The 20,491-nt window shown below is 43.3% G+C and overlaps 1 protein-coding gene across 1 annotated transcript; it reads left to right on the top strand.

Moving 5' to 3' along the window:
- The first annotated feature begins 930 nt into the window (after positions 1-930).
- On the top strand, positions 931-19,013 carry MAP3K8 (mitogen-activated protein kinase kinase kinase 8). The gene is made up of 7 exons (XM_048511229.1): positions 931-1,289; positions 4,320-4,484; positions 7,283-7,544; positions 10,264-10,370; positions 11,192-11,344; positions 15,366-15,612; positions 17,145-19,013. The coding sequence occupies exons 1-7, from the start codon at positions 954-956 to the stop codon at positions 17,273-17,275; spliced, it is 1,401 nt and encodes a 466-aa protein (XP_048367186.1). The 5' UTR covers positions 931-953; the 3' UTR covers positions 17,276-19,013.
- The last annotated feature ends 1,478 nt before the right edge of the window (positions 19,014-20,491 follow it).

The following is a 20,491-nucleotide window of genomic DNA, read 5'->3' as shown; positions in this document are numbered from 1 at the left end:
TCACTCCCACCGCAAGAGGCAAGTATTACCCCACCTTAAACTACAGATACCTTACCCTAGTCCATACGGCTAAAGGTTAAACCTGTCTTGAACTGTTCTCTGGAAAAGGCCTTTGCAAGCCTTTCTGAAATCATTGGTGAAGTACAAAGTGAATGTGCAAGTGAATTAAATGAGATTTCAGCATTCATAATTCTGGATCGTCACAGGGCCAGGTTCGACGACTTCATGTATGTTTGAGTCTCATTGCTCTAGTCTGTAGGGCTGTAATGCCATCTTGAGAAATCCCTTAGAGATTTGGTGTTAGTGCCTGGGGTAGATGGAATTTGGTGAAGGGTGGGAGCCCTGCAGGGATGTCACTCTAGAGTTTGTTTCTTCTAGATTCTGTGGTATATTGTAGAGTTTCTACTCTCTCTCTCTCTCTCTCTCTCTCACACACACACACACACACACACACACACACACACACACACACACACACACACACACACACACACACACACACACACACACACACACACACACACACACACACACACACACACACACACACACACACACACACCCCACCAGCTGCCATTTCCTCCAAGGGAACTGATCTTTGTAGCCTGGAAATTCCAGGAGAACAGCAGATCCCATCTTGAAGTTGGTGACCCTCTTGCTTTACTTTATAGCTTGATCCTGTGCATGCATTTGGAAGTTAGTCTTACCAAATTTGGTAGCTTGGTTCCCTAGGATTTATGCATAGGATTACAGCAGAAGCGTATGTAACTTGATGAATGGTCACAGCACGTTGTGCGTGTTTTATCTTCATTCCGCAAAAATGCTTCATTCATGCAAAAATGCTTCCTGTTTTGAAATCTCTTTAGTTTGGCTCTTTGACTGTGAAAACTGATTATTTGGCTTTTTCTTTCTTCCCATTTGTAGGTAAAGTTAGGGGAAGAGGACAGCCAGTAATGGAGTATATGAGCACTGACAGCGACAATAAAGAGGAGATTGACTTATTGCTAAGAGATTTAAATATGTCTGAAGTCATTGACATCATGGAGAACCTTTACCCAAACGGAGGCCTAGCAGGTTATGAAGACAGCCTCATCTCTCTGTGTCCGGAGAATAATAAAAATGAGGACCGCACAGATTCCCTGCTGTTCACCGGAAGAGAGGTTTCCCTGTTGTCATCTGTCAAATATGGGACCGTGGACGATTTGCTTGCCTTTGCAAATCAGGTATCCAATGCCACAAAGCAGTTTGGTCGGCTCCGAAGACAAGAATCCGGGATCATATTAAACATGGTACGTTATTTTCTGGAGATTCGGGCTGCTGTTCTGCACGTATTCCTTTGAGATTGCCACCAGAGGCTACTGAAATAGCTCATAAACAATAGTCCCTCTATCCGCAGTAGCGAACTGGGTAGAAGGTCCCTACCTCTGAGCGGAACTGAGCAGCCTGTGGAATCTTCCCTTGCTGGCAGCAACCCGAATTGCGTGGTACCAGTACAGTGTCTGCGCGACTACTTGGCTTGCAAGGAACGTTGCTCATAAATATGTAAAATTATAGTTTATTTATTAAATTTGCCATCCTGCCCTTTTACAGCCTGAGGCTAGGTTCAGGGCGGTTTACACACATAGTTAAACACTTAACGATCGATATCAGATTCATTACAACCAACAATCAAAAGAATTATAAAATCACAATCGTAGTGGTGGTTACTACCAGAAGGTTACTACCAGAAGAGCGAAGTGCCCTCTGGAGGTGATGTGGGGGTGTTGATCAAGATCCAAGTCCAGTTGTGCTCACATTAGTTAAAGTTCACAATACTCCAGGATGGACATCCAAATCGCGATCTCTTGAGTAAAACCTATAAACATACTGTAAAGGAATACAGTTTGTGCCAAAGGATGTGAATATTTATTGTACGTCCAGGTAGTGGTGATGATCTGTATAATTTCTATAATGTTTCAGTTATGGAAGGCAGAGCTGCGTACATAGCTTTGTTCTTGTTGAAAGGGCCATAGCTCAGTGATAAAATGCAAGCTTTTGACAGCTCCAAATTCAATCTCTGGCACTTCCTGGTTTGGGGAGGCACCACTCAGAGTAGATAATACTGAGCTGGATGGACTGGCAAGACGGCTTCAGATGTTCTCCAGATCTTGTAGGTCAAGTATTCAGACTGGATTCTGCACAAAGGCAACATGCTCTGGTCGGATAGCACCTTGGGTTTGGAAGCCTGCGTGGCAGAGGAGGTGGGAAAAGGAAATGCTGATATTATTGTTGAGGAATCTGAGCTAGCATGCTCGGATTCCAGCACAGGATCTTCCAAGTTGATGCACAGTTGCTGGGAAAGCCTTGAAGAATGTAACGAGATTAAGGTTTTGCAAATTTGTGAGATTAGCGGGAAGTACTGAAGCAAACTGTCCCCTAAGTAAAGTGTTGAACTCTGAACGCTACTCCCATTTTTGTTTTTGCTTCTGGAGAAAAAGAGAACAGCTGAGCTCTTTGTTGATTTGTTTTCCAGATGTAAGCCCAAAGCTTTCTCTGGAATTTTTTTTATCTGGCAACATTTTATTTTACTCTGTGAGATAGTGAGAAATATCTTCAAGATGCAGCTCTCAGGCCAAACAGATCTACAGAAAAGTTAGCTGCACTGAAAGTTTTTTTAAGCTACATGGCAACCCCTCTGGCCTTGAAAACAAAATGGAAAACATTTGTGTATTTATTACTACCTCTGCAAGCAAGAGGGTCTAAAAACTTGGTTTTTTTTCCAAAATGAAAACTAAACTGCCATCATTCTGGCAAGAAACCACAGGGTAAAAATAAAGATCTGGGTTTGCAGAGAGGGCGGAGTACCAAGTCTTTGTGTTGCAAGATGAGTAATATTTCTTTGTTTCATAAAGTTAAGGTTTTATATATTAAAAACTGCAGATTTAATAAATTGACCTAACATTTCATCTGAACCTAACAGTGGGGAGATCAGAACTTCAGTTGGAAAAGCTTTTGATGCAGGATCTTAGCTCGTCAAATTGGCTTTGCTAGCAAGTTCCTTGGAACTATTCAGACCTGTGTATTGTCTAAGGCTTTCACAGACAGATTCAACTGGTTCTGGTAGGTTTTACAGGCTGTGTGGCCGTGGTCTGGTGGATCTTGTTCCTAACGTTTCACCTGCATCTGTGACTGGCATCTTCGGAGGTATATCACAGAGAGAAGTCTATTACACAGTGTCCAGTGAGAAGGGAATGCTTTAATGGGGTAAAGAGTGTAACAGACTTCCCTCTGTGATACGCCTCTGAAGATGCCAGCCACAGATACAGGCGAAACATTAGGAACAAGATCCACCAGACCACAGCCACACAGCCCAGAAAACCTACCAGAACCAGTATTCAGACCTGTCTTGGGATTTGCGACATGGCCTCTCTGTCTCTGTTCTCCAGTGTGGCTCTGTTCTCATTGAGACAGTCCTTTTCCTTATCTTTTGGAGAAACTCTTTCCTGTGCCCCGCACAGCCTATGATGGCAGGAAAAGTCAAAACAGTTTGCTTGCTTTCTAATCCACAGCTTTGTGGGGGAACAGGTGAACTGAGATCGAGCAAACAATCCTCCAGGTAGATTAATTACGCAACCTTTCCTTATTAGTCTGTCATTCGTGCTGTTGTTGCCAGACAATTAATTGCAACTTAGACTTTATGGGGAGGCTGATCGCTGGCTGGAATTGTAAATATTTCCAGGGTGAATTGAATGCCTCACATGCTGTTCCCATTTGATCTGTCTAAATTAAGACAGCCACTTATGCCAGGAGGCCTTCAGTTCACTGAGAAGAAGAAATCCAACAAAAGTTAAGTCGTGTTTTGAAAACCTCAGTAATAGAGCGTCAGCTTTGCACGTGAAAAGTCCTGGATTTAATGCCAGGCACCTGCAGTTAAAGCTATAACCTAGGTTCTCCAAGGTCTAACATAAAGATGTATTTCCTAGTCCGTGGTGGCGAAACTTTGGCACTCCAGATGTTATGGACTACAATTCCCATCAGCCCCTGCCAGCATGGCCAATTGACCATGCTGGCAGGGCTGATGGGAATTGTAGTCCATAACATCTGGAGTGCCAAAGGTTCGCCACCATGGACCTAGGAAATACATCTTTATGTTAGACCTTGGAGAACTGCTGCGAGCAGAATAGACAGCACTGGAAGGGAGATCAATAATCTGACTCAGGATAAAGATGCTTCCCATGTGCCATATGTCTGTTTTGATCAATAAGTCTGTCTCTATAGAAGTATGTATTCAAATGGAAACCTGTTCTAATTCCCCTGTCTTTTAAAACATTATTTTATAGATCAGTCCTAAAAACGGACGCTATCAAATTGACTCGGACGTCCTCCTTTTCCCATGGAAGCTGACCTACAGGAATATTGGTTCTGACTTCATCCCACGAGGAGCTTTTGGGAAAGTGTACTTGGCTCAAGATACAGAAACCAAAAAGCGAATGGCTTGCAAACTGGTATGATTCTAAGGCTGACCTTTCCGAACCTCCGCTGTACTTTCTCAGGGTTATCCAATGACCTCTGCTTCTCGTTTGATTGTAATTCTTTGGGGCTGTGATATTTTGCTCTTTCTTCCATTATGAGGAAAAAAACCCTAAATGGAAGCACTCCAGCATGGTGATGGGGGAGGGGCCTGGAGCCTCAGCTGAGCAGAGTCAGCCCTGTTCTTCTCTGGGATCTGAGGAGTGCAGTCAGGTTGTTCCCCAGGATCAAAGACAATAGAGCAGCTTTGCTTACACATCACTTGTGACTCTTTCATGGGTTTTTGCTTGGTGGGCTGTATCACTTGTACTACGCATTTTTTGAGGGGGTGGGGGCTAGCATTTGTCTAGCATAAAACACATTTCAACCTAGTGAAAAAGTTCAGGCTGGAGTTAAGGACGCACGTATGCATACGAAATGAGAAGTAAATGCAGCAGTTAACTTAATGCAGCAGGGAAGTTATTAAATTGTGCAATATTAAGCTATGGTTCTGATTCATACGTTGCTATGCTTCTCTGTTTTGTACACAAGCAACTACTTCACTTAAGTAAAGATATCTTAAGCAAACCGTGGTTTGCGCTATGCGTAGTCCAAACCTTTAGGCAAACTGCAATGGAATGCTTCTTTCTACAACAGTTTAGCATTTTTGTGTCAATGGAGTAGTGGCCCATCAGCAGGGGCTGATGGGATTTGTAGTCCATGAACATCTGGAGAGCTGCAGGTTGCAGACCCCTGTTCTAGTAGCATTTTCTCCTAACAGAGGATCCTCTGAAGATTCCATCCGCATATGCAGGGGAAACGTCAGGAGAAAATGATACTAGTACACAACCATACAGCCCGGAAACCACAGAACACCCCGTAGGGTTTGAGTCTTAGCTTAAAAAGACTTTTCAATTAGGGTTGTATGTATTTTTCAGAAGGGTTAACCCTGTATCTGGAGAATATATTTCTTCATAATAAGTGTGGTAATATTTTTGTGCTTTACAGTAGAATTTTTATTTTTCCGTCAGTGGTTCATTGGTTTGCCCATTTGCAATCACAAAACCATTGCCTGCGCAGTAATGCTCTCATGTATATACATGAAAATTCTTTTTTACGCTCCAAACTGAGCTCTAATCCAGTTTGTAAGCAGTTGTAGAATTACTTGTTTGGCTGCTCTACTATGCCACATTAACTTCATGTTCCACATTTTTCAAAAGTAAGGTTTATGATTACCAGGACCACCATGCAGTGCCGGTGTGCCTATTGGCAGGATGGCACAACCTCCGGATAGGGAATTCTCTGCTTCTGTAGTTTTCCATGTTTGTATGAATAGTAAAGTTTGGATTTATAGCGCACTTTTTTCAACCATAACTAATCTCAAAGTGGCTTAAAAACTCCTTCCCTTCCTCTTCCCACAACAGACACCTTGTGAGGTAGGTGGGTTTGAGAGAGTTCTGAGAGAACTGTGACTAACCCAAGGTCACCCAGCAGGCTTCATGTGAAGGAGAGGGGAAACAAACACGTGGAGAGTGGGGAATCAAACCTGGTTCTGCAGATTAGAGTTCACTGCTCTTAACCACGTTGGCTGGCTGTTTTGACAACTGACCCTGGGTTGGGGTAGAGGGTTCTAGAAGCACATCTTCCTGCACCACACTGGCATTAATTTCAGTGGACTTAGAAGGGAGTGACTCTTCTTGGGATGGCACTGTTGATCTTGTTTGGCTGGCTGTAGTGGTTGTATTCGCCTCCACTGACTAAAAGTTATTTGTCCAGCCAGGAAATGATGTGGAAAGCTCCGGAGAATGGCTTAGGATCTCTCCTGTTCCTTCTGTAGGACAGAACTACAGAGTGTGTTCAGGGCCATAGCTTGAATACACAAAGGCCGACCCTGACCTTATTCCCAAAATTTCCTATCAAAATATTATTGGATGGTTTTTGAAAGCAAAACAAAAATGCTTCCTAAGGCTTCTACACACTAACTTCAAAGGGCCAGTCAGTCACAGTTCATTACATGTGCAGGTGTAAGAACAACTCATTTTCTATGAGTATTATGTTCAGGAAGCAAATATTTGGTATCTAATTAAGGGCAGGTTGGAGTGCTCTGTGCATCTCCGGCTATGTGCACACCCTGTGCTTCCTCTGGGGTATGTGCTAGTTATGAGGTCCTCCTTGTTTGTGAGTCGGAGAGCAGTAATGATGCAAATCCCTCTAAATACTTGTTTATAGTTATTTGGAGTGCAGTTTGCAAGCACTTCTTGTGAAGGATGGGGAATATCCCCAAGTAGCAGAGTTGCACAACACACTGGAACACAGTAGGGACTCAGATACACACAGCAACTCAGCTTCACAGAAGCAGTCCTACTTTTATTGTTCACAATGTTGTTCTCACAGACAAAGTGCTCTGCCAGGCAGTGTGGAGACCAAAGTCACATAGAGGCAAATACAGTTCAGACCTATATACGTTTCTCTTTCCAATCATATTGCAGCTTCAATTAAGCCCAGAATGAGGCAGAGTCATCTGACAACTGTCAACTAGATTTTGCTGATCAGACACCAGTTCAACAGTGCTCTGACACTTCTTGACTAGTGCCTGTGCCATCTTTAGTGAAGAGCTGCCTCACTCTGGCTACGTTATCAATATTTGCTTTATGGTTTTATTTCAATTCTTTCCGAGCCCTCTACATACATATTCACAGGATTGTTATGCAGGATTATGGAAGCAGGAGGCACAATTTATTAACAAAATAAATCTGGTTGCTTTACTTAGCCTACATACGTCTTGGCATCCTAGGTACCAGTGGAGCAGTTCAAGCCCTCAGACGTGGAGATCCAGGCCTGCTTCCGCCACGAGAACATTGCAGAGCTTTATGGAGCCATCTTGTGGGATGAGACGATCCATCTTTTCATGGAGGCAGGAGAAGGAGGCTCCGTCCTGGAGAAGGTGGAAAGCTGTGGACCGATGAGAGAGTTCGAGATCATTTGGGTGACGAAACACATCCTCAAAGGACTCGAGTTCCTTCACTCAAAGGGAGTCATACATCAAGATATAAAACGTAGGTTTTACATTCACTTAAAAATAGCTATTTCTTTGTATACCTCACTAGAACTGCCTAATGTTGAAAACTTCAGGTTTAAAGGTTATCCTTTGGTCTCCACCCGAAAGACCCTTTGAGGTCCCTTCCGCACGTGCAGAATAATGCACTTTCAGTCCACTGTCAATGCACTTTAAAGCTGGATTTTACTGTGCGGAATAGCAAAATCCACTTGCAAACAAGTGGGGTGTTGTGTGGTTTCCGGGCTGCAAGGCTGTGTTCTAGTGGCATCCTAATATTTCGCCTGCACCTGTGGCTGGCACTAGTTAAAAAACAGGCTCCACCCTGGACATTCCACAGGTGTATATACTCCACTTGCTTTACTACCATAAGATCCTCTGAAGATGCCAGCCACGGATGCAGGCAAAACATCAGGAGAAAATGCTACTAGAACACGGCCATACAACCTGGAAACCCCACAACACCCTAGTGGCTCCGGCCATGAAAGCCTTCGACAATAAATTGTGAAAGTGGATTGAAAGTCCATTATTCTGCATGTGCAGAAGGGGCCTCAGATTCCTCCACAGTGTAATCCATTACAATGCAATTATATCCTTGTCAGGCAGTTGACTTCAGTGGACATAGAATGGTATAATTTTGCTTTGTATTGCAGTTTAAGCCGTCACCCCACCTGAATCTGGGTTTCAGTACTGACTGGGGACTTGACAGTATGGACCAGCCCTAATCATATAGCTTTTTTGGAAAGGGGCTGTGAATCAGTGATGGAGCGTGTGGTTTGCATACCAACCTGTTGGGTTTGGTACCTTGCAACTGCAGGTTGCAGGGTTTGAGGAACTTTTCTCTGCATGGGACCCATGAGAGCCACTGCGAATCAGACCCGACAATACTGGGCTAGATGGCCCAATGGTCAGAGTTGGTGTGAGGAAGTTTCGATCCATTACTGGTGGTCACTTGCAAATTGCTGTGTTTAGTGTGTTTTAATGGCACGTTTGCTCAGCATAAACAGTGTGTGTGACTCAGAAAATGGCCCCATCTGATGCTAGGGATTCTCAGAAAACCAACTAGGTAGGGAATTGGATGACCATTTTGCTGCATGATCACTTTCCAAGCTGCTTCTGCCAGCAGGAAATGCCAGGCGGGGAGCGCAGCGCCTCCTTTGCAAAATAAACATTTCTCTCCATTGTGTAAGGATTGCATGCAGTTTTGGGCTTCATTACTCATACATTTTTCACGTCTTTAGACAGATAAGATGAGCAGCAAAGCCTCTCTGCTTGTAATTGGCACATTCCTCCAAAGGCAAAGATGCAAAAAGCCCTTTCTGGGCACATGAGGCTTTCCACATCTATAACTTGAGGCTGGGACTTGCAAAAGGGCTCTAATTGGGAAAGGCGTGTCTCAGTGAGACTCACATGGATCTTTGTTTTTGATTTTGTAAAGTTGATTTGTCTGCAATTGATTCCATCTCTGGTCTTTACCCAGTGCCAGCCATAAATTCATCTTCTATGGAAACGATAATTTTTCAGGCTTGATTTAAGAAAAAAACCCCACCTTGTTTAACTAGGATATTGGTGGTTTAGGAGCCATATGCATTTTTAAATAGTGCATATTTACTCAAAAGTAAGTCTCACTGTGTTAAATGGGTCTCACTGGCATGTGAACGTGTTGCTAAACTTTCATATATAAGGTATATGTCCTAGGAGCATCTGAAACCCATCAGGATTCAGGGAAGATACTTCTAGTCTCAGTAAGCTCGTAAACAGGCTTCTGGTTTTTGCTTTGGTGAGGTTTCCTCCCTGCAAGGTTTCTGGGAACAAAATCAGCCACGGGTGATGCTTACCAAGAAAGAAATATTAGCAAGGTTAGCTATAAAATATATTCTTGTTAGGGCATACTATTTATTAGGGCAATGTTTCAACATTTCAGGGTGTTCAAAGTTCTTCTCATACATTACCTCACTAACTCCTAGCACAACCTTTTAAGGAAGGTCAGTTTTCATATTCCCATATTGCAGATGAGAGATTGAGACAACCAGGAAGGCCACGAGAGGGGAGAACTAGAGGGCCAGAAGCCCTGGGGCCCATGGAGCTTTGTAAATCATGTGCTTAGCTTTCATTTGATGTTTAGGATAAGTCTTGGAGCTGTGAGGAAGCACAGTGAGCAGGAGAGAAACTCTCACCATTCTAAATTGCTGGCCTCATTAGAGGTGTGCTCTTCTAATTCCGTTGTCTGGAGGTCTGGTTTGCTTAAGGCCATCTGGAGACTTCAGTTAAACAAGATTTGAACCAAGGGCAGCGATAATATACATGAAGCACTTTGGAGATGGAAAGTGTTCCATTTTTTAAGCTTCAGTCAAGATAACATTATCCCATCAGAACTGATTCAGAACTTCTCAAATAAAGAGACGGCATTGGAAAAATAAATATGCAGCATTTCTCCCTAATTTAATTTAAAACATTGTAATTGGTCACGCTCCAACTCATAGCTGTTACTGAAAAGAGAGGCAGACACTTTTTGGAAAAAGTATCCCATGAGGTTCAATGATAGCAATATGGGTCCCCTTAATTTGGTACTGTTCTTTTTGTCATTGTGACTTTTTCTTTGTAGGCCGAATGAGAACTGTCTGCTTTTCTCGCCCACTCCGGGATGATCTCTGTGATTGCCACGAACCCTGAAATGTTTCCCCAAGAGCCTAAACCCTCCTTTATTTCTTTGTTTCTAGCAAGCAACATTGTTTTCATGTCAACCAAAGCAGTTCTGGTGGATTTTGGACTCAGCGTTCAAATGACAGAAGACATTTACTATCCCAAAGACCTGCGAGGAACAGAGGTAACGATCCAGGGCTCAGAAGGAAACCAAGCTGGTCTTCTCTTGTGCCACTTGCAATGAAAGATGAATGGGAAAGAGCGGAGTTGGGGGCATAATTCATTGGGAAGTCGTAATGTGAGCTTGCGTTCATTTTGCTGGAGGTTAAACTGGGAGATTTTCAAGCTGATTGCGCCCTAAGAATTGAACCTGGTGTGAAGTTAGAGTTAAAAGTAATTGCCAGAAATTTATATCTGGTGGCTTTTGCTTCAGATTCGTCTGGGTTAAAGAAAGCCAAAGATGGAGCAGCTTTCCTAGGAGGAAAGGCTGGAGAGTGGGACTTTTCAGCCTGGAGAAAAGACAGCTATGGGGAGAAATTACAGAAGTTTATGAAGTTTTGCACGAGTGGAGAAAGTGGATAATATGAGCTTTTTCTCCATCTGCCAAACTTCTAGAACTCGGGGAAAACCAATGAAATTGGTTCAGAACCAACAGAAGGAAATACTTCTTTATTCAATGAATAACTAATTTGGAATTCACTGCCAGGGGAGGTCGTGATGGCCACAACATAGAAGGCTTTGAGAGGGGATTGGACAGATTCATGCAGTCCATTAATGGATGTTCACCATGCTCTCTATATCCAAAGGCAGCAAACCAGTGCTGGGAGGTAGCAGCAGCAGCTGGGTAGAACCTTGACCTCTATGCGGGGCAACTGCTTCATCTCTGAGTGAAACAGGATGCTGGACTAGATGGACCACTGGTCTGATCCAGCAGGGCTCTTCTGATATTTTTTTCTGTTTAAGCCTGAAACAGGAGCTGATTTTTACCTTGAATTCCCTTTGCAGATTTACATGAGCCCAGAAGTGATTCTCTGCCGGGGCCACACTGCCAAAGCTGACATCTACAGCCTGGGAGCAACCATTATTCACATGCAGACTGGCAGCCCACCATGGGTGAATCGATATCCTCGCGCTGCGTACCCATCCTACCTTTATATAGTAAGCAACAACTAAGGGTGGCCGTCTGAGCAACCAGTTTTTGTTTATTGGAACAGATGGGGGTGTAAAGTTCTTAAATGACAACTCCTTCCTCTCTTCCTCTTTTTGACATCAGTTGCATGTGACAATATTTGACCGTTTTAGGGGCAACCTTACAGATTGGGTCTAGCAGCGAGATAGCACGGGTCCAATATCCCCGTTTCAATTTTGGTTTCTCCCTTATCAGAAATGTACCAGCGAGTTCTTACGCTCATGCTACCTTCTGTTTCAGTTTTTGAAACAAGTTTTTCCAACATTACTTATTTTTGCACGAGTGGGACATGCATGGCTTAAAAGAAACAAAGGAAACATCCGTGACAGCCACACAGATGAGGCAGACCAACTATGATGCTGGCGATAGCAGCATGGAGAATGAAAAAGCAGTTAAGGCAGCCTTGTCCACTCCATCCTTAACTGGGCCTCTGCACCCAGAGAGGAAAAGTTGTTGGGTGTTTTCTGACTTCCAAAAGATTAAATGGTGATAACATGTGGCTAAAACAGTAACAAGACAGTCCATGTATCTCTGTAAAAGGTAAATTGCATGTGCATGTTGCGCATTATTTATTTATTTTTATTTATTTATCATCAAATTTATATACCGCCCTTGCCCCGAAGGGCTCTGGGCGGTGCACAATGTAACACACACAAAAAACCGATGGAGTATCAAACTAATACAGATCATAAAACAATGTAAACTCCAAAAACATAAGTGCTAAAAACCCCATTAAAAGCAGCGTTCAGTGCAATACAATGAACAGTATAAAAACAGCGTCCTGCAAATAACCCATTTTTAAAACCCTCCTCAACAAAAAGAAAAAAAGGGAGGAGTAAGGCGATGGGGTCCCAGTGGTGGTAAAGGGACCCTAGATATAAACACAGTTGGGAAGGAAAGGGAAGGAGGGGATGCAGAGTGCATGGTGGCCAAGCACAGCAGAGCTTCCCCAGACATGTGTGTGTGCGCTGGCACAAAGGAACTCAGAGTCATTGTCATTGTTTCTAACTAATAAGGGGAGTCTTTATTAGTGAACTCCCTTCTGGATAGCAAAGTGAAGAGACAGGTTCTCTGTTCTAATCTGTCTGGGTAGATGGTGGCGGATGCAGTCTGCATCTCTCTGCACACACGGGGCACGATGGAAGGTGCATGAGAAGAATGGTGAGAGGAGGAGAAGCAGGAAGGAAGGAAGTTCCCTAAGAGCCGCAATCTACACATCAAAGGGACAGTGTCAGTGTGATAGAGAAAAGGTGTCAGGCTTGACCCTCTCTAGCTGACTGACTTGCTGATAAGTTCTCCTCTGTTACTGAGGCAGGAAACAGTGTACAGTCCTTCACTTTCAACACATGTGTCTTGGATTGGGGCTGCCTGGAGGAGAGAATGTGGTTTTAGCCCAACAAACTTAGTTGGCTTCACTAATACAAACTGGGCTCCCCACAGTCTTGGCAGTTTTAAAGGGGAAAATGCCCTATTAAAACCTTTGCCTCCCCCTTGTTGAATAAAAATGCAGGAAGCCCAGTGCTGAGTAGCAAAACCTAGCAGGAATTAAAAGGCTAAAAACCCTCTTCCCTTCCAAACTGTAGCTGCACATGCAGTTTACTTTTTTATAGATTGACAGGTTTGTGGTCTGCAACACACTCACTTTAACACAATTGACAAACCTTCATGTGGGCTGTACCTGTTCAGATTATAGGAGGGAGTTGGCGTTATAGCACATGTTAAAGCAGATGTCAAGGCAATGGAGACACATTCTAGGCTAGCCTTCCCTCCGGACATCTAGTTATGCATGGTAGGATTTATTTCTTAATTGACAGATCATTGAGACATCTGAATTCATACCTACCATCTGATGTGGTGCAGTCCATACGCAGTTTGACCCTCGTAGGGCGAATCCCCACTAATAAATTAAAGGCGGATACATCCAAGTTTAAAAAGAAACAGTACCTTTTTCATCACGCATTCTCCCTCCCGACTCCACTGAAGACCTTGATGTCTATCAAGGATTCAAGCAATGTAACACTCCCCACAAACACACGATCTGCTTGGTGGGCGTGTTCTTCGTCCTGATTGGCTGTTGTGTGGGGGCAGGACCTTTTTTGGTTTTTTCGCTCGCAACTACGTAGCTGTGTTGGTGGAATTTGATTGGCTATTGGGTCGGAGCGGGAACATTACTCCGCCCTTGATTGAAAATTCATATTCTTATTTTCATTTTTACGTTGCTATGTAGGCACATATGAACAATTTTTAAAAATCGTTGTCTCGTAACAATGTTATTTCGTTGCTACGTAGCCACGGCCAGCACCCAGCAAAAAAAGAAAAAAAGGCTGCGCGCGCTCGCCGTGCAGCCCACTGCGCTATGATTGGCTGGAAGGCTCCAGGGACAGGAACAATAAGACGTGTCTGTCCCCTGTTTCTTTCCACCAAATCGACTTTGGTGCTTGATTGGCTAAAAGGTGCACTTCAATGTAAGTTCTGAAAAAACGTGTGATAAGGGGGGGGGAATGTGCGCCAGAACCTTGATGAAACCATGTTTGGCCCTTGAGCGGTGGGGAGTTCTGATTAAAAGCGTGATTTATCACATGAGTATCACGCAATTAATTGCCCGTGGGGAATCACCCTTAGTGTGAACTTGACTTCACATGTGCACGTCTGCAGAGAAACCAGAAATGTTGCCTACATTCCATCTAAGACCTTTTTGCATTCCTGTTGATTAAACTTGGAAAACTTCCCACAGAATTATGGAAATATGAACAATATGAAGAAATGAACAGATTTGTTTATCTCTGGGAGTTGGAAGAGGCAAAGGGGAAACCACAAGTTGCCAAGTTAATAGACAGATTGTGAACTGTTAAATAATGGACTTACATAAATGAGCAAAAAATGTCGTAAATGAGGGGCTTCCAGCCTATCGCTGTTCATGGACTGCAATTCCCATCAGCTCTGCCAGTTGGCCATGCCAGCAGGGGCTGATGGGAATCAGTCCGTGAACATTTGGAGGACCAAAGGGTGGAGACCTCTGTCTTAAGCCATCTCAAGAACTTTCAATTTTGCCTTTTTCAAGTTGGTGCTGGAAGAGATCTACACCACTCCAGTTTTAATGTTCTGTTTTTCTCAGGGACCAGAAATAGAGCATCTTCTGTTTAAAACAGTGGTTCTCAACCTGTGGGTCACGACCTCTTTGGGGGTCAAACGACCCTTTCACAGGGGTCGCCTAAGACCATTGGAAAACACATATTTCCAATGGTCTTAGGAACTGAGATACAAATAATTTTATGGTTGGGGTCACCACTACATGAGGAACTGTATTAAAGGGTTGTGGCATAAGGAAGATTGAGAACCACTGGTTTTAAAAGTTGTGCAGTTTTTTGTTTTGATTTAATTGGCTATGGTGGCAGGGGCTGATGGGATTTGTAGTCCATGAACATCTGGAGAGCCACAGGTTGCAGACCCTTGCTCTAACTCAAAGGTGTCCAATTCTGGCCTTCCAAATGTTCACAGTATTATAGTCTATAAACATCTGGAGGGCCAGAGTTGGACACCCCTGCTCTAACTAGATTGTCGGTGTGACATACTTCAACTCGAGCATGCTGGGGATCTGTGCTTGTTGAGGCTCTGTCATGGGCCCGGTGCTCAAAAACATTTGCCCAAATTTTATGAAATCTGCTCTGTCACGAACTCCTTGGCTTACGAAGTGGGTCTCACTCTCTTGGTTGCTACCAAAAGACATGCATTTGGCTTGGGTTTAGATTGCAGACATGTGCATGAACTTGGTGCAGGTTTTCAGTTTGACATTAAAATGTGAAACTGGATGAGCTTCCAGTTTTACCATCGCAGCAGCAGAGTGGCCATTTGCCAAACCATGAGTCATCAGGGTGAGGAAATTCCTAGGGCGGTAGCTGTATAGTAGAAAATGCCCTCTTAAAACTCTGCTTTCTCTTCCCTCCTGTCTCATAATAGCCTGTTAAAACTACTTTTATTTTTTCTTTCTAGATACATAAGCAAGCACCACCACTAGAAGATATTGCAGAAGACTGCAGCGCGAGCCTAAGGAGGTTACTTGAGGCCACTCTGGAAAGGAACCCGAACCAAAGGCCTTCCGCCAAGGAGCTACTGAAGCACGAGGCTTTGAATCCTCCAAGAGAGGAGCAGCCTCGGTGCCAGAGTCTGGATTCGGCCTTGTTTGAAAGGAAAAGACTGCTGACCAGGAAGGACCTGGAATTGCCGGAGAACATTGCTGGTAATAAAACAAAAAAGTCCTTCTACCTGGAAGCCCTCTATGGCCATTTATTAGTTGAAGCTTTAGAGCCCGAGGGCCTTCTGTTGAAATATATTGCTCAAAGTCTTGACAAGATGAGGTCAAACAAAGATCACCTTCGAGTACGTGGCAGAAATTTCACCAGTTGCTCAACAGGCTTAAGGCCTAGCTCATTCATGCAGGAGAATGGGATGGTAGAGCCCTGAGGGGATAGAAGAGTCTGTACCACATCAAACTAGGGAGTGCATCCTTGCATTCCTTTGCATAAAGTCTTCAAGCAAATAGAAAATGAGGCAGGGGAGTTCCACCAGATTTTCTTTTCTTGCTTTCTGTATGCAAGGCGTTCTTAACAGAGCGGAATGTTTTAAAGTGTAGACAGCTGCAGTCTTCTGCCGTTTGAAGTGGCATGGTCCATTCTACCACCTCATTCCTCTTCACATTTGAACAGCGTTCTGCCATTCCTTTAGGATCTATTTAATAGCAAAAGTTAGTAGTTCTTCAGGAAGCTGTCAAAACGCACATGTGCACACACACAAAATGTAGGGACTTCCCAGAGTTGAGAAATAGTTGTCTCCAGAATTTTGAGTGTTGAGTTGTTCTGTTAATGCTTTGAGGGGGGAAACAACAGGAATTTGAAGCAGAATTAAATTAAAGCTGCATTATCAGTAAAATGGTATTTTGGAGACCTCTGGTATTCTGTTTCTTTCCCTCCCTCCCCCTTTTTAAGTTTAAATACAAGCGTGATTATCGAGAACCTCTGACCATGAAATAGTTGGAGGCTGGATCCAGCTAACCTTTTTGTTCACTCTTCACTGTTCCCATTATGTATGATTTTTGTCCTTGAAAGTCCTATGAAACCCAGCATAGATTCTTTGGTTGTCAAAAAGGGACTCCCTTGTCTTTTTTTCCTGATGAAAAGGGTGGTTGGATACAACTCTAATCCTTAACTGGGAAGTACACCTGCTTTGTAAGACTCTTGAAGGATCAGATCAAGGCCCACTTTACCGATTCTTTCTGTGAATTCCAGAAACTAGGAAGCATTAAGTGGTTCACCAGAAATTAGCCAATAGTCTGTCATTTATTGACCTTTTGTTTAGGGCCCAGGTAGCCATCCTGCAGCTATGGAATAGTAACCCCTCCCCTGGGTCCTGACTCTTCTATATTGTGCTGCTACTGGGTCCTTAATGCAGCAGGACCATAGGCAAAATCATACCAAGACATAGAGCACATATATTGATGGTAATCTACTCAAACTGTACAATCTCAGCACTTTGGAGGTGGCTATTTGAAAGGCTGGGTATCACTGACTTCTTTACAAAACCAAAGCATCACATTTTCTTACTGTCATTTTTACTAATGTAGATCTGTAGCTAAGTATTACCATTCATCCTTCTATTTTTGGAAGTTTGATAAGTTATTTTTCTCAAAAAGTTTTATGACCGTTTAGTTGGAAGCGTATAGTATCCCACCAAAGAATCCAATGGTGACATTCTGCTTTTAATCTTTTTTGTCAGACTCTTCATCTCTTGGGATTTCTGAGGAATCAGAACTGCTGAAGAGACAACGATCACTGTACATAGACTTTGGGGCACTAGCCGGCTACTTCAACATTGTCCAGGGATCGACAACACTGGATTATGAATAGATTTGGAGATCTCTTATATTGGACTGAATTCCTCCCATGGACAGAAGATGGTGGTTATTTTTAATCACTTGAAGGATTTTATAAAACTAGATGAAGATAACAGCACTAACTTTTGACCCGAGTAGCCAACAAAAACAACAGAAGGTTACTCTTTGGAGTAAAATACTGTTCTTTAGTGATTTGGCATAGAGACATCATGGGAATAATGTTTAGTGTGCGAATGTGTAAAAATGCAATCATGCACTTTTTCTAACAAAGTGGAAGACTTGAACGGACGTCCAAATAGCCTAAGTTATATCTTTCTGTCCTTCTACTGGATGTTGCCTTAGGCTTTACTGAAAACCTCTAATAATTATTGATGTATATGTGGGATTGGTTCAAGAGTTGGTGCTAAGCAGCATCTGCTTCTGTAGCTAGATGGCTTTTGGTGAAACAGGGCAAGACTATGATTCCTGTATGTTGCAAGCTCTAAAATTACAGCATTGGACTGATTTCCTGTAGAGGTCCTGGAGCAGTGTTGGTTGTTGGGATATAGATGCTTCCATGCTCCTTCTCAGCTAGCCAGTTTTTGAATGTGTCTCACTTGGGCCCCAAAGTAGCTCAGTGACCCACAAAACAGCATCACCTGAGCGTCTCCATTCTCCACCCAACCACCCACTTGTTTTGTGGCTTGTTTTGGATACCAAGGAAGGCACCTCCCTGCCTCTTTTGAGAACCTTGAGTTGGGAGGTTCCAAGCCAAAAGAACAGCTGTTTCTGAATGGGTGCTCCCATGGTGATGAGGCCTAATCGTGTCTCCTGATGCAGATTCTGCTCCAGTGTTGGCTCTTTGTTTTGGAAAGAACCAGGTGAGCATCAGGAAACAAATCAGTAGGCATCAGGTTGAGCATTGCTGTTCTGGCAAATCCTGTGCAGCCTTTGTGCCACATTAAGGTTCTTCTGCTGACTGGGTGAGTCTGCTGACTTTAAGCAGATTCTTAGGATGGGAAATGAGCACAAAAAGTTAATTGTAACCGGAGCTATTATCCTTAAAGCGTGTACACTTTACGCTGCTGCCCAAAACCACTTGAATTGGCATGTGTGTACTTTGACTGGGCCGGCCGGCCTTGGATGCAATCTCGAAGAACGTTTGCTTATACAAGCCTCACCAAAACAAATGGGAGCTGCACGAGAGCATAAAATAAGTGCGAGTTTTCTAATTGAAGTGGTTGAAATATCACCAAAAAATGGTAACTCTGTCAGTATGAGCCATTTGAAGTAAAATGTTTGTATTAAAATACTGTGCAATGTTTGGGAATTTATGCCAGTTCTGATGGTGGGTTAAGCTTATAACTGTGGGACCACAGGTTTAAGATAAACATGTATTAGAATGTCATGAATGATACATTATTTTATGTTCCTATGGAAACAGATTTCCTTTTCTCTTGAAGATGTTGTATACATTTGAAACATGATGTTTTGGATGGCAGTAAAACTGTTTCAAGAACATAGTGTTGTACATCCCATGGGATGAATATATAAACTTTTATATAACTTTTCAGTACTAAGGATTAACGTCTCTTTAAGCATTTTCTTTTTTAAGGTGGCATACTGTGTATGTTGTAAATAGAACTCTTCATAAAACTGCATCCCTCATTAAAACTGTAAATGTAAGAATGTTTGTATACATGATATGAGCTTTGTATTTAATATATTCTCTGTTGGCACATAGCAATGAATTAACTATTTGAAGGAATAAATCCGTGTGCTCCTTGTCATTTCTGTGGGTGTACATACAAACAGTTGGATTACTGACATGTGACATTTTGAAATTCTTTCCAAGAATTCTAGAAACCAGGAAGCATTTAATAATCTCCTGTGTCCTAACTTGGGCCACCTTATATAGCCGTAGCGGCGAACCTTTGGCACTCCAGATTGTATGGACTACAATTCCCATCAGCCTGATGGGAATTGTAGTCCACAGCATCTGGAGTGCCAAAGGTTCTCCACCACTGTTATATAGGAAGTTAAGTTTTTAATGCAATCCTCTGACACACCCTTCCTCCTTCCCCCTGGGTCCATCCACTGACTTCAAGGCCTGGTGCAAAAACACATTGCTTGGTCGTGATGGGGGAGGGCAGCCACTCTCAGGGGGGAGGGGATGCAGGAAACTCAGATTTTGCACTGGGACACATTTTCCCTAGATATGCCTCTGTCCGCAGGCTCAACCTTTCCCCAGTCACGGCTTCTGAAAAAGACACGTCTGATTTTGTGCAGGTGCTCTGCAGAACACATGCAGGTGGGCAAAAGGGAATCTATGACAGGCATTTTTTTCCTACTGAAGGGATGCACACAGTCTCCTGAGATTCTTGGGATCCCGGCTCCTTTTGAACTATAAACATTCCCCTCAATTTTCACGTGTTCTACAAGTAGTGAGTGCCTAGGCTTTGGGTTTGTTGCTTTGAAGTAAGTTTTGTGGTGCACAAGGAGATTACTGAGATCACTGAATATATAAACAGCTAAGATTTATTTATTTACAAGTTGGTTTTAAAGGAACAAACCAGTAGCACAAGACTCCAAGTAGACCTGGCTGAGGCACAAACATTTAAATTGGCTATGACTTCAGAGAGTAGTTAGACTTGTCTACCAATGCTTCCAGGCACAAACAGACTTACTGATTTGTACTAGGCTGGATCCTCTCTCACACACAGGACACTACCCACACCAGCCTGCCCTTTTCCCAGAGCCAGAATAAATAGTACAAGGTCTGCTCATCACCAGAAACAGGCCTAGCAATCCAGCACTCTCTTCTCTCCCACAGATAAACCACTCTGCACATTGCCAGGCCAAGCCATCCTTCACTCTGCTCTTTTTCCTGAGCCAGACCTGAGCTGTCCCTCCTCTCTCCCTGGGGCAGGACTCAACTCCCCCTTTTTTCTTCCCTCCAAAACCTGCTTCCCCTTGTTTAAGGTGATTGGGTGCTGCAACAGAATTCCTATGGGCTCATGTGAGGGACTGATTTTCCCTTCAGGGGAAAACCCCAGAAATACTGTTCCCAAGATCACGGGAACCAGATGGAGTAATAGCCATGTGGGTTGGTGGACAGCAATTAGGAGAATGAAGGAGACAAAATTGTTTCATTACATTAACAAGATGAAGAAAGGAATGGTTCCACTTCTTCCCCTTCCCCATCATCTCAGGCTGTTCTTCAAATGGGTTCCAAATCCCCAAGATTAAA

Source organism: Sphaerodactylus townsendi, linkage group LG11 (assembly GCF_021028975.2).
Source record: "Sphaerodactylus townsendi isolate TG3544 linkage group LG11, MPM_Stown_v2.3, whole genome shotgun sequence".
NCBI classification, from domain to species: Eukaryota; Metazoa; Chordata; class Lepidosauria; order Squamata; family Sphaerodactylidae; genus Sphaerodactylus; species Sphaerodactylus townsendi.
Note: the sequence above shows the minus strand (reverse complement) of the source record. Positions and strands in the feature narration are given on the sequence as shown.